Source organism: Dermacentor andersoni, chromosome 4, assembly GCF_023375885.2.
Source record: "Dermacentor andersoni chromosome 4, qqDerAnde1_hic_scaffold, whole genome shotgun sequence".
Taxonomy (NCBI): domain Eukaryota; kingdom Metazoa; phylum Arthropoda; class Arachnida; order Ixodida; family Ixodidae; genus Dermacentor; species Dermacentor andersoni.
Genome location: NC_092817.1, coordinates 33,178,453 through 33,193,849, shown reverse-complemented (window position 1 = coordinate 33,193,849; position 15,397 = coordinate 33,178,453). Strand labels below are relative to the sequence as shown.

General features: G+C 43.1%; 1 protein-coding gene across 2 annotated transcripts in view; it reads left to right on the top strand.

Annotated features, from left to right (window-relative positions):
* p (WD40 repeat domain-containing protein pink) overlaps positions 1-15,397 on the top strand; it is a 45,729-nt gene that overhangs the window by 6,810 nt on the left and 23,522 nt on the right. For both annotated transcript variants that reach the window (XM_055073593.2, XM_050183941.3), the window contains exons 5-14: positions 351-537; positions 1,959-2,089; positions 4,290-4,416; positions 5,247-5,329; positions 6,804-6,884; positions 7,911-8,011; positions 9,285-10,479; positions 11,743-11,888; positions 12,398-12,515; positions 12,871-14,223. In XM_055073593.2, the coding sequence (XP_054929568.1) occupies positions 351-537; positions 1,959-2,089; positions 4,290-4,416; positions 5,247-5,329; positions 6,804-6,884; positions 7,911-8,011; positions 9,285-10,479; positions 11,743-11,888; positions 12,398-12,515; positions 12,871-14,223 (3,522 nt within the window). The remainder of the gene's footprint in view (positions 1-350; positions 538-1,958; positions 2,090-4,289; positions 4,417-5,246; positions 5,330-6,803; positions 6,885-7,910; positions 8,012-9,284; positions 10,480-11,742; positions 11,889-12,397; positions 12,516-12,870; positions 14,224-15,397) is intronic.

The following is a 15,397-nucleotide window of genomic DNA, read 5'->3' as shown; positions in this document are numbered from 1 at the left end:
AAGCATCGCAACTGTGATTACTGTGTAATGCATCAAGTGGTTCCAGGGAGGGAACTCGGGGATTTCTTAGAAGGGTGATTGTTTGGGCTGTGTCCCTTGTCTCACTTCACACTGCACCACAGCCTCAGGGATTCCACATGACATTGATTATTAGTGTTATTAGTACGTATCAACTTATTTATATGTTTTCTTCTTCCCCGTGAGCACTCAGGCTGGTGCATCTACTTCTCCTCGTCATTTTTCTACATCCATTTGATAATTTGGTTTGATAGTACTTCTGAACTCTCAGCAATAGCTAACTCAGTGAAGTAGGATCTCACAGATGTGATGCTCACTGCACACTGTTACAGTCGTGGGCACGTTGTCGTCCTGGAGCACAATGCCAGGAAACCCGCAGTGCAGGCACAGAGGCTGCAGCTGTCTTTTGAGCACAAGGGAAGTGTGGTCACATGCCTGGAGTGGAACAGTGTGGGGACGCGACTCTTTGCCGCCGACAATACTGGAAAGGTTTCCATACTCAATGTGTCTACATCTAAGGTACGTTCATGTTGAAGCCATCTTCAGCCTCATGGTGCAGTTATGCTGTCACTCTCACGCTTAGCCCCTCTGTGTAGCGCAACATGCCTCAGTAGAATGTTTCAGCAAACCATGATAAGTGATCCTCTACTAGCCATATAATGGATTGCTCATCATACTATGGCTCTAAGAATTTACAAATTAGTGGATATGTCTGCATTACACATTGTTAGTTTACATTAAATTATAGTATCTTTATTTTCGTAGTTGTCAAAAGACCCACCTATGTTATCTTCATGGTCTCTTTATATTCATGCAAACAAAGTAATAATCCCTGTATAAAAAAAAGTTACACACAGTTTGGGATCCTATGAACAACCAGTTGTTTTGAAGCCTCTTCACTTGATATGTGTAAGCAGCTTTGTGGGACAGCTTTGTGATAGCATATGCTTTTCAACAGTAAGCAGCACACCTAGGTCACATAGAAGAATTTGAAGCCTTAAAATTTGTTCACATTTGCTTGTGCTCACATGAGGGAACTTGCTGCTTCATCAAGCATCAACTTTAGCTCGCTTCTGTGTAAACATTAAAGAATGCTTTTTGGCACACTTTGCCATGGCGACAATCTGCTCGTTAGTTATGGCAGTGTTTTTAAGTTTGGAATAAAGGGTTTGCAGAGGGTTGAGCTAAAAGAAAATGTATTGTGCGTAATCATTTTTCCATACTATCTTCATTCTGTGCCATTTTCCATTCCCTGCATTAATAACATTAATTTTGCCTTGATTTTAATAAACGTTCCACCACAAAATACTAACAAGCATATGTCCTTTGAGGAGTTCTGTTGGGACTTCATTTGTGGTGTCAAGTGACTTCGAATTATTTATTTATTTATTTTACATACCCTCAAGCACTGAGGCATCTTGGAGGAGAGTGGGTTACGTAATATAAAAAGGAAAAATAGCATAATGAAACACATAAAAAACATTTATGATGTCCCGCTAATACAGTACTAGTGGCATATCACGAATGCAAAAGAGATATCAGACAGGATGTAGTCATCGTAACTTCAAAGAAAAAGGGCGGGTGGGATGAATGCACCAAATGATCATGCAGGATTATCACAGTGAGAATGCATATATAAATAACAAAAATGTATGATCAGATACATATAGATACTGTTTCAATGGGAAGGCAATTCCAATCATTAGATGTGTGCAGTATGGAGGAATATTAAAAAAGTGTTTGTGCTATTGAAAAACGTGTGTCTGAGAATTTCTAGCAAAGAGAATGGGTACTTGATTGTGAGTTGGACATTTCCAATGCAATTTGCTGTTAATTCTACCAAAAATATTGTTTTTCATGCACTACAAATAGGACTAATGTTGAGAAACATGTACTGTTATGGTCATGGCTGGCAAAGTGCGTTCCCTTTTCCCTTGCAGGCCAAAAGTTTGTTCCAGTCACCACCAAGCACTCTGATGCGCTTAGACTCCAAAGTTGTGCAACTGAACTTCGCACAAGATCGGCTGCTTGCTTCAACGTTGACAAGATGTTATCTCGGTGACACAATCAGGTGGGCAGTTCAATAGTGTGTGTACTACACAATTACTAGGTTTGCCCTTCTACTTTCTGCGTAAGGTATTTCCAAGCTTCTGTACGGGGGCCCCTTACTATTAACATGAGAGAGTGCCGCTTTATGGAGAAGACTGACTGAAGGATATCGTTCTGTGGCAGTGGCATTTTGCAGTTAGACAGGCAGGAAGACAGAGGACAGTGAACTTGAAAGATATGAACTTTTGTTGCATGTACTGTAAATGCTTTAAAATAGCAAGAAACAACATGGTATTATCCATGATGGCAAGCTTGGCAAGTGCCAGTAGCTGCCATGGCTTACATGCGCACACTTACATGTGTCCATGTTGTGTATTTGTTCCCAAATCTATCTACTTTCGACTTTGTGATAAAATGGCTAGGATATTCAGCAGTCATGTCATTGGACAATGCTTTGTATTGTAAGGACATGGTAATTAGGATCTTATGGAGGTGAAAGTGCCTAAATCAGTCCAGTGTTCAATTATCTGATAGACATCTTCCTTAGCATTTCTTTCTATATCCATTTGCACTGTTTTTCCAACAAAATTGTTTTATAGTTTCTGGATTGTAATTCAATACAGTATGACTCTTGGTAATACGAAATTGGTTAAAGGGGCCCTGAACCACCCGTCGGGCTAGGTAAAATAATATAGTCAGCAGGTAGTATACGCTGCTGTGAACATCTCAGCCAAGTTTTCCTGTCGTACGCAGTCCGTGAAGCTCACAAGCAGATCACGAAGTTGCCTTTCTCTCAAACGCTCTCTTTTCATCAGAAGGCCCTGTCATCAATCTCTTCTAGATGCACTATTTCGTCATCGGGCGCACTATTTCGTCATTCCCTTAAACGGCTGCTGTTGGCCGATAGCTGACATCAAGCTGCGGTCGGCTACATGGCGTAAATACCGTGGCCGCCATGAGTCCACTGGTTAAGCGCACTGCAGCTCGCTGAAAACATCCGCGGTTGGCTTAGGTTTAGTGTGTCCTAGGCACCAAAGGTGGAAGCCGTGGCGTCTACGTTAACATCCAAAATGAAATTTGAACTGCGCGCCACGGTGACATTTAGAAGGCAAAACGTTGTGGGCACGCCCCACTGCATTGTAGCCTTCGTGGTGCAAAGCATTGAAGAAGGAACGGGCGCACAGCGGAGGCTGTGTTTGATTGCCAATAACTCCACTTCTGCTGAACGCATTGATGTGCTTTTTGTAGCAAAGTATTTATGAAATAGCCTATTTTCACTTCAAATGCCTTTTTCCACTTCGGTAAAAAGTGGTTCAGGGCCCCTCTAATATAACCATAATCAGAAGACCTGAAAGTGGCTCATTTATGTTAAATAATTTTTGTTCTTCTTTTTTCCCGTTATTGGACATAGCTGCACTGGTGACCTTGAAGGTCATGCCCTGCCAGGTGCTACTGCCTACTTCAAGTCAGAGGCACCATGCTGTAAATGTAAAGACCACCCCTGTAAAATGTGCCAATAGACCAAATTAGTGCCAGTGAGTTCTGTAAGAAAATCTAATAAAATTGTCCTTATTGTCCTGTGTGTGTGTGTGTGTGTGTGTGTGTGTGTGTGTGTGTGTGTTGAAATGCAATGGAATAAAATTTTGTCAGTTTATTATTTATTATTATTGTCAGATTATTGTCAATTTTATTGTCATCGCACCTCTCAGTGGGCCTCTTTGATTTGTCGTCCCATACTGTCCAAGACTGCCGAAGATGCTGCATATGCAACACTCATTGGCTGAAAACACCCCCGTGGGTAGTCCGGGACAATTAGGGACAGATAATCCAATAGTCACAGTAAGGGCTTCCCCAGAGTAACAGAAACTGATCTCAACGGCCATGCTCTTGAGTACTGCAGACACAGGAAGTGACGTCATGGCAGCCATGTTTTGAACACCACCTATTTATCAATTATGACAGTTTGTTGCATCACTGGAGGTCGCACTATGTTTTCACAGTTATAAGACCAGTCCTGTCCTACATTTGTCAATTTCTTGCTTAGTATAGGTTGCATCTTGGTAAAAGGGGTGCATTGGGGATATTGTAACACTTAATTTTTGGGCTTTTAATGTCTTTTTAATAGTTCATGGCCTTACTTTCCTGCTTTACATTGCAGTATTGTGTTGTCTTACCAGATGTGCAGGGTATTATTGACGGTATTGTTTGTTTCTTCTGCACAGAGAAAAGTTCACTCAAGTTGGCAAGAAGCTGAGGGACGGCGAGTTTGGTGGCTGTTTCTACCCCGGCAGCAAGCCTCAGGACTCTATGTGCATTTACGCAGCCCGTCCAGGGTCTAGAATATGGCAGGTAACAAGGGGGTGAAATTCCTTGAGACATATAGATGGGAGTAGTTCGTATTTTGCACTTATTTCTTAAACGTGCAGATGTTGCAAAGATGAGAAAGAGACAGGCGGCACAAGCACTGACATGGTGTTGAAAACGAATGTGTGTGTTGTCCATTTCTTACTTACCATAGATCATCTGTGCTGTGAGAATGGCAAGAGGGGGGGCAAAGACAGCATAGAAGATCTGAAAGTTGGGCAGGTTTGTTTTGCTTCGTTGTGAGCAATGTTAAGAGGCCTCCGTGGGAAGTGTGTGACATTTTTCTAATAGGCTTATGTCACTCTTCTGTCTGTACCATTCTTTTTATGCTTTCTGTACCATTCAGGTTATGCTGTTCACAAAGAAGCAGCAGGTTGCTGATAGGCCAGTCGACCCAGTTCCTGTGGAGCATAAATGGAATGTATAGCATGGTCTGACATCACAGATTATCTTGGGGGCTCGTACTATGTTTTAATTGTCTGGAAACCGATAGGAAAAGCAGGCTTGCTTGCCACTGACCACTTTACACTGATGCCGTGTTGGCCAAGCAAACTTATCCTCTACACCACTAGACACTGCCTATTAATTACTTTGTGTTATTTTGTATGTGCATTTATGTGCTTGCATGTGTTTCCTAGTCACTCACTGGCACAGATGAAGAGCTAATAATTGCCATGTTTTTCTTATGGATTCCTAGTATGCATTATTTTGAAATGAGAAGGCTAAACCAAAGCTCCAGGCAAATGGTTGGCGAGTAGAAGTCTCAGTGCCTTGCTTTCTACCAACAACATCTGTACCGTGCGTCTTATGTGCAGGCTGATCTCAAGGGCAGCGTGCTCAAAACTCACCAGTTCAAGGAAGCTCTTGCCATCAATCCAGTCAAATTAGTCACATATAGGTAAGCAGGTGCTGTGATTGCTGCTGTGTTACATAAGAGTAAATTCGATTATGAAGTGTGTGCTATTGTCAATGCTACTTGCCTTTTAGGATACAAGTGAAAAAGAAAAGGGGGGCGCACTTTTGCTGCAGATATGCATATTTTCGCTGTCTTGCTGATGCAAAATTCTCTCTCTTGATGTCTTAGACCCAAGTTGCTAAAACATGTGAGCAGCACAATGAAGTAAAAAAAACCTTATTCTGCATATCAATTGCAGCTGGCCTGACTACCACCACTTCGTTATCCTCTTTCCTTTCCGTACATCTATTATGTTATCATGTTCCTTCTAGCTCATAACAGTATTAAACCACTCATGCTGAGCTGAATGTGTATAATGAACAGGTTCTAGGCTCTCGTTCTGATTTCATTTTGTAGAAATTAGCTGGTGCAGCAGAAGGATGGGCTGGTTTCATTATCTCATTGTGACAAAAGGCATTAGTGCACTGATCATAAATGGGAGTTATGCAGTAATGCATATAGTGGTTCTCCAACTACATACAGTGCAGTGACTTTGATTCACTACCAATGCAATTAAACTACAGCCACAAAAGGAGGGGGGGGGGGAGAATCATGCAGAAACTTCTCTGAGAGTTGTCTAAGTATGCGTAAGCATTGTGCTACTTGCTCATCTCCATGCAGCCTGGTGTCATTATCATTGTTATGAAACTTGATCCGGCCAGTACAAACAACAGCGCTGTGGCGGCGTGAACTGATGTGGGCGGTGGCGCAAGGTGCATTGATAATGCAAGCAAAGTACTACAGGGGGCGGCACCAGGTGCACTGGTGACGTTTAGATCATTATAAGCCGTTATTGCTCTTTAGCGCCTTATCCATCCGCATCAAACCATTATGAACTGTGACCAAACGTGCTCAGGTGGTGGCTTTGTATGGCACCGTCACATGGACCGTACCTTGAAAGCGGCCTGTGATGCGGACAAACAGTCGTGACTGCTCATAGCATCGCGCATCGTGTTCTCACCGCTTAACTAGCATTGAAGAGACGGGCGGACCTGTATCTTGCAAGTGATCTGTGAAAGTGGCAGCGTGTGGCATGTGCTGAGAGCTCCGTTAGTGCATGTTCTCGCCACTTCGTTGGCGTTGAAGTGAGAGGCAGCAGGAAGGTGAATTTGGTTGCTGCTGTGGGCGCTATGTTGAAAGCAATCATCTCACAGTACGGACAGATGGATAGAGGGATGGTTTTCTCGTTGGGTAAGCGTAGACAGCTTTATGCATATAAATAAAAAAGAAAAAGAAAAGCTCGGAGACAATTTCTACCTTTTCTAGCAGTAACTACTTATGCTGCTTAAGCCTGAATGGATATTTTGACCTGTTTTATTGTTTTGACCTGTTGTACGTGGTATTGTCACTATAATATGATGGTTTCCGAAGGATCATTAAACCACTCGTAATGTTTTTGAGTTTGCTCAACTCCCAGGTCCGATACTAGCATTCTTGGAAGCACAGCATCCTCAGCCTCAACAACAGCATTTACTAAACTACTGACTGTATGGGCAAGGTAGGACAATAGAGGCATGCCTCCTTTGATTTCTTTTGCTAATGCACAGTGCATGTTCTAGTTATTACAATCCATTGATCTCTTTTGTCAACGCCAATATGTTTTTCAGCTCAGTTGTTACTGTGATTGTGGCTAGTACAATAGTTAAGGCTTTCAGCAATCACGGCAGATCTGTACGGTTTCTTCTATGAGGCCATGTCGTATCTTTAATACCCAGAACATGTTAAAAGAAACATAGCTTTTAAAAATTGGAGAGTTCTAGCTGTTATATATATATATTTTAGTGGTATTCCTAAAGTGTAACTCCAGGATGTAAACGCAAAAATCATTGCTGGTGCAACATCCTGTGATACTGGGCCCAACCAAACCATGCAGAGCATCTTGTTGGCTTGTGGTTGAAAACCCTCATCTGCTGGTATAGACATTCTTGTAGCAACACAAATTTCTTAAAACATTGTACTTTTCACCACCAATAAGTGTTACACTGCTAAAGGATAATCCAGCACATTTAGTTTGATCATAACCGCTGGTAGTGCAGTTTGTACTTTCGTCCCAGCATCCTGCCAGAACGGCCACTCCTAATACATAAATACATACCAGCTCGAACTCTATAATAGATAAACCTGCTATTTATTCACATGTTAGTCAGGCTTTCTGCACTCATTTGGTGGCTGCATGACTGTAGCATTGCAGTGCACTGTCTTAGGTTTGCTTCGCAGTCGTAATGGCCGCATTCTGGTGGAGCAAACACAAAAAAAATGTAGCGTGTACATAGTTATTAGGACATTTTAAGAAGGCAAAATGTTTAAAGTTATAGCTTTCCACAGCCATTAGCATTCGCAATTCTCATATCTTCTGTGCAGCTTTGTTTTGTAAAATTTTAGGACATCTAGCAATAAGATGAAAGTAAAATTTCCTATTGGAAAGTATAGCTGAAGTCTCACTCGTTTTGTAACTTGTCTTTGTATTCTTTAAGGTGATGGCAGTGACCCTTTAAATACATGTTTTTGTTCTCTTGCATTGCAGCAGTCACAACTTGCCATATCTGATATCATGGAGTTCCAACGGCCTTTATGTAATTGATCCACAAGCAGGAGAGATAGTTCTGTGGAATGACGAGCTGAAAGGTGAGAACGCGAACTGGAACCTTGCTATTTTATTTTCGCTATGCGCTAAGAAGGGGTCACAGCACTAGTCTTTTCTGCATAGCTGAAAACACTGCTCACAACCATGTGCACTAACAAGTGAACTTATTTAGGTGTTTTACTTCGGATCTGTTTTGATACTCTATGGTATGGTTAAAAATTAAAATTAAATTATGGGATTTTACGTGCCAAAACTACGATTTGGTTATGAGGCACGCCGCAGTGGAGGACTCCAGAAATTTGGGCCATCTGGGGTTCTTTAATGTGCACCTAAATCTAAGTACACGGGTATTTTCGCGGTTTTCCCCCATGAAAATACAGTTGCCATGATAAGATATGGTTATTAAATTAAGATGAAAGTGGGGATTGTTGCACTGTACATTAGCTTTGGTGTCATGATTCTGTGTTGTGCTAAATATTGAAATGCATATAAACTGTTTATGATGTCGGTGAACATCTTTCATATGGCAATCTGTGTTACAGTGTTGTGGCTCAGCACAAGAGCTGCCTTTCTGTATCAGAAGTTTCTCAAATGTTATTGCTGTTTCCATCCGTTGTCTGTTGTCGTCTAACATGGTGTAATCGGATTGTATACATGACATGAATTGTGGCGTACTTTCTGGAAGGCATGCAGACAAAAGCCATTACGGTGAAACTTTCGACGAGTCACATATAAAAGCTGAAGCACTTGACTCGCGTATCAGATTTTCAACAATCGATGAGCACACTCACCACTATCATTGTGCTGAATGTTACTTGTTTTGCTGGGCAAAGGTTCAACCAATTAACAGTTACTTTCATGATTTGCGTTGTGCCACTGGTGGTTGTTCCCTGCCATGACAATGAGGCAATATCGGGCTAGACTTTACTATAGCCATTGTGCCATTTATCCAATGTGTTGATTGTGCATGGCATATGTTTGCATTGGTTGATCAAAATGGTGTGCAATCTCTGCAACATTTGGTAAATTGAGAAATAAGTAACCATGTGTGAATATGTGACTGGACATCGTCATGTCACATTTGAGTCAATGCAGCTGCCATTGCAGTTCCAGTGCAACCCAAACATTATGGCATTCACTCCAGCAACAATAAAACGTTCCTTGAATGGTGTGGCCAGTGATGTGCAGTTCCGATCAGATTCAAGTTTTTGGCTGTACATGAGCGCCACTCAACATACTTAATGCTAGAGTTGTCGCACTAGGTTTGAGCCAAGAAAGAAAGCTAAAGTCGTGATTGTGCTTTTGTCTTTTCAGATGTGAAAGATTTGAGGTGTGTGCGCAACAACATTTACATCCAACTGCACAGTGGCGAATTCTGTGCCTGTTGCCTGCTGACGCCAGTGCAAGCTGTCCTGTGCCTCCTGCAGCACAATCATGCAACGCTATGTGGTCAGTTTCTCTGCCAAAACCAGCTTCTGATTCCTAAGCCAGCCTTTGATAAGACTCTGTCCAGCGAACTGTGCTTTGAACTCCATGACAAACTCCAGGAGGCCGGTCAGGTTTCATTGGCCATGTCTGTTGCAAAGGTACTCTTGGACAGCTACGACGTTGACATCACTAACAAGCCAGCTAAGCCAAAGGTTGATCTTGCCAAAGAAGAATGCTTAGACCCAGCATCGTCTAACCTTGCACATGTGTCTGTTGAGCGTGCGCCGACCAAACGACGCAGCAGAGAAGCCCAGAAATCCAAGGATGAATTGGGTGTTTCTTCACCTCGTCACGTTCGCTGCCACTCATCGGAGCCTGTCAAGACCCATCTGGTGTCCAGCCCAAGACCTGTGCGAAAAACAGTGAGGCGTGGAAGTGATCCTCCACCACTGGGCACATTAGACAAAATACCATCAGCAGAGTCCTCTTTGAAACTCAAACCAACCAAGGCATGCAGTCCAAGACCAGCCCGGAGAACCGTGGGCTTGTCGAGTGGGCAGAGAGAGAGAAGCCTGAGCCTGGACGCTCCTCGACAGGTAACACACGAATCTCAGCCATCACGAACACTCTCAGAGAGGCCACGGCAGCTACCAACTGTAGCCAAGAGCTCTGCATTTGTGGGCCTCAGCGTGGGAAGCCGTGATCAGAACAAGGAGACAACAAAAGTCAGCAGCAGCAACAGTTCAGGCAGGGAGACTCCAGAGGACTCCGAAGTGTCACCGACTCCGGGGTGCTCCGTGGCTGAACGGGGCAACAACAAGAAGGCCTACGGCAGTGCTCTGCGAATATTACCAGCCATTCCTGCATCGCCCTTGGATTCGCCAATGAGTCCTTTGGACAGGGTAGACCCGGAGGTGTTGGCCAGCATGTATGCTGAACAAGATGTGGGCTACGAAAGCGTCTACCAGTACCTCAGCTTGGGGGTGTATGGCTCAAGCCTTGTACCCGCTGCCTTCACCATGCGAGGCACTGACCTTGCTCAGCTAGCTAATGTTGCTGATCTTGCGAAGCTTCGAGATACGTAAGTACTCCCAGGCTTAGCAATTCTGGTACTTAGAAAAAGATGGGTGTCTACCTGATGAAATTTTGTACGCATTCAGAGTAATTATTGCATCATAATAGTATGTACCCTTCCTTTGTGTAATGAATGTGTACAGTAACCCCAGCAGGGCATTAACTGTTAACTTCTGTATGTTTCATGACTTGTTAAAAGATGCGAGTCCTGTACTGTTTATTTCCCCCATTCTGTAGAATTATGTATAAGTAAAAGGGCCAACACCAAAAGATGGTTGCCATTGATGTAATATGTAGTGTACTTGTAGTGTTCTTATTGTAGTGTAATAATATAGTATATTGGTAATGTGAAGTGTGTTAGTGATGTTTATTGCAGTATATAACCATATTGTAACTGGTGAGATGATGAAACTTGCAGACTGTAGAGTGGAGCCAGCTGATTCTAGACAGCTGTAATTGTAGATGCATAGCTGGGAGTGGGTTCATCCTGTAATGGGCATAAAATAGGCTAATAATTGTGCCAGTAACTTCAACATACGCTTCCGCAGCATCATCTGTGGGCATCTGGCCTACTCGGGACTTGGTTCCAACAGTTTGACATTGTATAAACAGCTGGAGAAAATTTTATTCTGTCAAAACGAAACTAAACCAGCAAATCCCGACTTCCCTCCTGCCAAGTATCCAGAAGTGCTTTGTGAAAATGCTGCATGACTCCATGTGGCTTTTACTTTGAGGAATTGCCATAAATTGGTTGTGTCTATTAAAATCCTGGGGTTTCCTGTGCAAAAACCAGAATATGATTATGAGACATGCTGTAGTGGGAGTCTCCAGATTAATTTTGATCACCTGGGATTCTTTAATGTGTGCTGAATGCATGGTACAGGGTCGTTTTTGCATTTTGCCCCCTGGAAATGCGGCTGCCATGGCCTGGATTTGATTAGTTGTTGTGTCCATAGCATTGATAGCACATTTGCTGCTAATTTGAAGTTTTGATCCAGAAGGCCCCAGTCACGTTAACAGCAGTTTTGCAGTTCTGCTTTGTGTCCTCTGAAGGACATATTTGCCACAAAGAGGACACATCCAAGAATGGAGGCACATTGACAGCAGACTAGTGACACTTCCTACTGATTTATTCAGGGTGCAGACTTCAAACTAGATAACTTGGAGGTCCTGCCTGTGCATTGTCAATGTGTCTTCCTTTTTGTGTGTGTGTCCTCTTTCAGCAAATATGAACTAGGTCAAGAGACATTTCTCTTTGTCTGTTCTGTAGGCTTTCATCGAGGCTATCCAATGGAAAAGACTCCATACTGAAAAACCTCCGTGGCCTGGAGAGCAAGTTAAAGTACTTTTCAGTGGACCAAGCCGCAGACGTGGGCCTCACATCTCCATTGTCTGTGGTACCAGAGTGCACTCCAGGTGTGTTGCAAGCTGTGAAATGTGATGTGCTCCTCTTCAGTTGAGTGCAGTTCAAGCCATTTGACTTATCATGAGCAATTTCTTGTACTCGAATTTTAAGTGCATCATGTGAGGAGTAAGAAAGAAAGAGATTGGGTTGACGGACATCAGTGGCACTCCTCATAGCACGGCAACAGTATTATTGCATACTTTTGCAGTCATAAATGACATGAATTATTAGAATACTATAACTGTACAGTTCGAAACATTGTTGCATGTATGTAAACATAAAAGTAGCCATATTTAAGCCACTAAATCGGAAGCATCTCTTCACAACGAGGCTTAAGGTATACAAAGAAGTGCAAGATAAAAGGAAATGTCTTATTTACCAACGAATGCACATGTTTGTAGTTTTCTCTTGCATGCATTATAGCATAATGTACCTAATTCTAATTCTAATTAGGCACATATGCATGTACCTCATTTGTGACATTGTACTAATTAATGTTTTCTTTTTTTTTTAAATTCAGCTGAGCCTAACTTAAGGCCAGCAGAAAATTTTAGCAAGCACTTGACACCAAAGGATGAGTTTTGGTCTTTCCTGCCTGGTGTGAACAGCAGCTTCATTGAGGCAACGCTGCAAGCAAGGTAAGACCCTAATGATTTTCTTTGTGTTCTTTTTTTCTTGCCGGTTGTTTGCTATGTTTGTATTTTACCTTTATTGCTTTGTCCAAATATTACTGCTGTCTGTATATTAGTGCTGTCACTGTTATAAATCACGACCAGCAAAAATTAATCATTTTGCCTCGAATCCTCTATATTTAATTATTTTAGAAAGTAATTGCTGAAACACCTGTGTGTAAAAGTGACTAGTAAAGAGTTTAGCTTTTTGCTTAATTTGTCTGCCGAATTTATGAAGAACAGTTTTACTGCACTTGTCAATATTTTCAGCATTCACCCGACAGCGTTGGGCTTGACTGCAAAAAAAAATCTTTTTTTCCAGCTCAAATGCCAGTGACCCCAGCATATTTTACCATGGTCCCAGCCTTGTCATGGTCCTTGAAGAATGGCTTGACGCTCTACATTCCACTCAGATTTCTATAGTCAACCAGATAGCATCTACAGAGACAGCAAAGCTTCCTGCTGTTATAAGCCACTGTGATAGTGTACAGAAGTCACCCGATGAAACGTTCTCTTCTCCCAGCTCCCAGAGTGAGACCAGAATCAGCGCGCAAGTGAACCTTATCAAATCCATCTTCACCAGCGATCCATTTCGCCTCCCCTCCGAAGTGGCAGAGAAGGCTCGGGAGTTGGCTATGCTGTGCTTTCAAACACGAACACTGGGCAGTGTGGAAAGAGTTGCCACAAAGGTGTCTGAAGTTGAAAGTCGTGAGAAACTTGCGTCGTCAATGTATAACGGCAGCTCTGCTGCTACAGACAATAAGCTCTCCAAGCACAGTAGTACAAATTCGCTCGGGAGCGAGGACACTTCGACGCACTGCGACCTCAGTCTTTCAATGCGGTCCTCGGCATCTGAGAAGTACGGGTTTCACCTCTCCGAGATGCCAACCGTCGACTCCTGCAGCGAATCGGCCATGTTCCAGAGCATGTCTTCATCTTGCGGAGGCTTCTCAATCAATTTGGACTTCCGGCCTGAAGAATCGGGGCAGCAGCCAGATACACTCTGTGTTAGGAAAATGCCTCTCAGTCAGTGCAGGCAAGAGACGAATGGTGATGGAACTGAGAGTGCGAATCAGGAGCAGGGCGTGGCAGACCTTGCCACTGTTTCAGGTGCTTCGCCCAGTCAGTCTCCTCTTCGAGAGAATGAGAATGTCAGCATGCGTGACGATGCAGCAGTGCCAACGGAAGGCTCTAAAGTTTCTAGAGACGAATGTTTTGGTGCCATCGGTGTGAATGGTTTTGCGTCGCACGAAGCAGTGGATTCATGCCAAAGTGTAGCAGGCGAAGGTTTCACAGGCCAAAGAAACTTGTCAGTTTACAGTGATCTGTCGCCTAGTCAGGGTTCTCAAAGCGAAGCCACGTCAGTTTCCTGGATGCCAATGATTGCACAGAGTAAGGAGAAGACAGAGTTGTTCAAAAACCATGTAAATGATGCCAAAACCGCACTCTTCATTCGATATTACTTTCACCTCCTTGATCTTGAAGTTGTGTGGGATGTTGTGCAGCTCACGGAGAATCCATGTTTTGAGACGTGGAGCACTGTAGTGTTGGGTGTGCTTCAAGAGTTGAAGGCTCGACATCGGAATGAAAGTGGTCCTGAACATCTGGTCATCATCGCGCATCAGGTGGAAAACTTGGCCAGTCAACCATGGCTGCTTCTACCCTACCTTGTGCTGTAAGTTGCATAGAGATGTAGCACTGTGAAAACAGAATTCTGTTTGAAATAATTTCTTCAGCAGCTGTTTTCTTCTGTGGCGCTTTAAGTTTAGTGAAATGTAATTTGCAAGACTTAAGGGGGACGTGGCTTTGAAGATGAACTTCCTTATTTCATCATGGATGTTGATGAAGATTGGCACAAATGTTTAGAATGTCTCCCTGATGCTTCCATAAAAGTTTCAGGTTGATACCTTGAGAATGTTATATTAAGCAGAATTTTTCTCTCTTGAGCTTTCTGGAGCACCTGGGGAGCTTAAAAAACGCAATGGAAGGCTCGTTAAGTATAGCTAAATGTGTGCTGAAGGTCGTGACAGTCTTGCTTTTTTTACCCCCGCAATGCAAGTTTTGGGGAGTGTCATTTTTTGTTACCTTCGCATCAGGCACACTTTTGGGGTGAACGAATAGCCACGTCACAAATTTATAAGAAGTCAAGATAAAAATGCGAGGCTGTCACAACCTGCGCTGTAGCCCAAGGAACGTGACAAAAAAAAAAGAAAGAAAGAAAGGAAGCACACACACACACACACAAGTCCAAATAGGCTAAATGGTAACAAAGGAATCAGATTCAGAAACTGAGCAGAAAGGCAAAAACAGTTTTGAGAAAACAGCCCTCAAAGTTTCACCTTCTCTCCAGTTCTCTAAAAGGCACCAAATCTCTAGTCTGGTGTGTTTTGTGATGTAGGGCTTCTTGGATATGTGGCCTCTGGTCTGGTGTGCCTTTGCTCCCCCCCCCCCCCCTTTTTCTTTGTATGACTTCTTTGCTGCTGCTATACAAAGAGCATGATGCCTGGGTTTCAAACCAAGTGAGGTGCAGTACTCTGTGTGGGCATGAATATAGTGCCAGTGTTGTACCTGCAAACTGCCTCATTGATAGCAGTCTCCAGTGCAATCAGTGGGGCATCTTTTCCTTTTGGTAGAATCGACCATGTTACTGAATGAAGGCTCTCAGCAGCCTTCCGAGTCATCTTCCCTTGACATTGGCTGTTGAACATAGGATCAGAGAGCCACTGAGATATGCAGCTGCTAGGTGCTTTCTAGCTTGTACTTTTGTATGATGCCTCACTTCTGTAGCAAGGTGTCTTTTAGCTGTGAGCACTTTCTAAGGTAGATAGGCAATTGCCTCGATCAGAGAG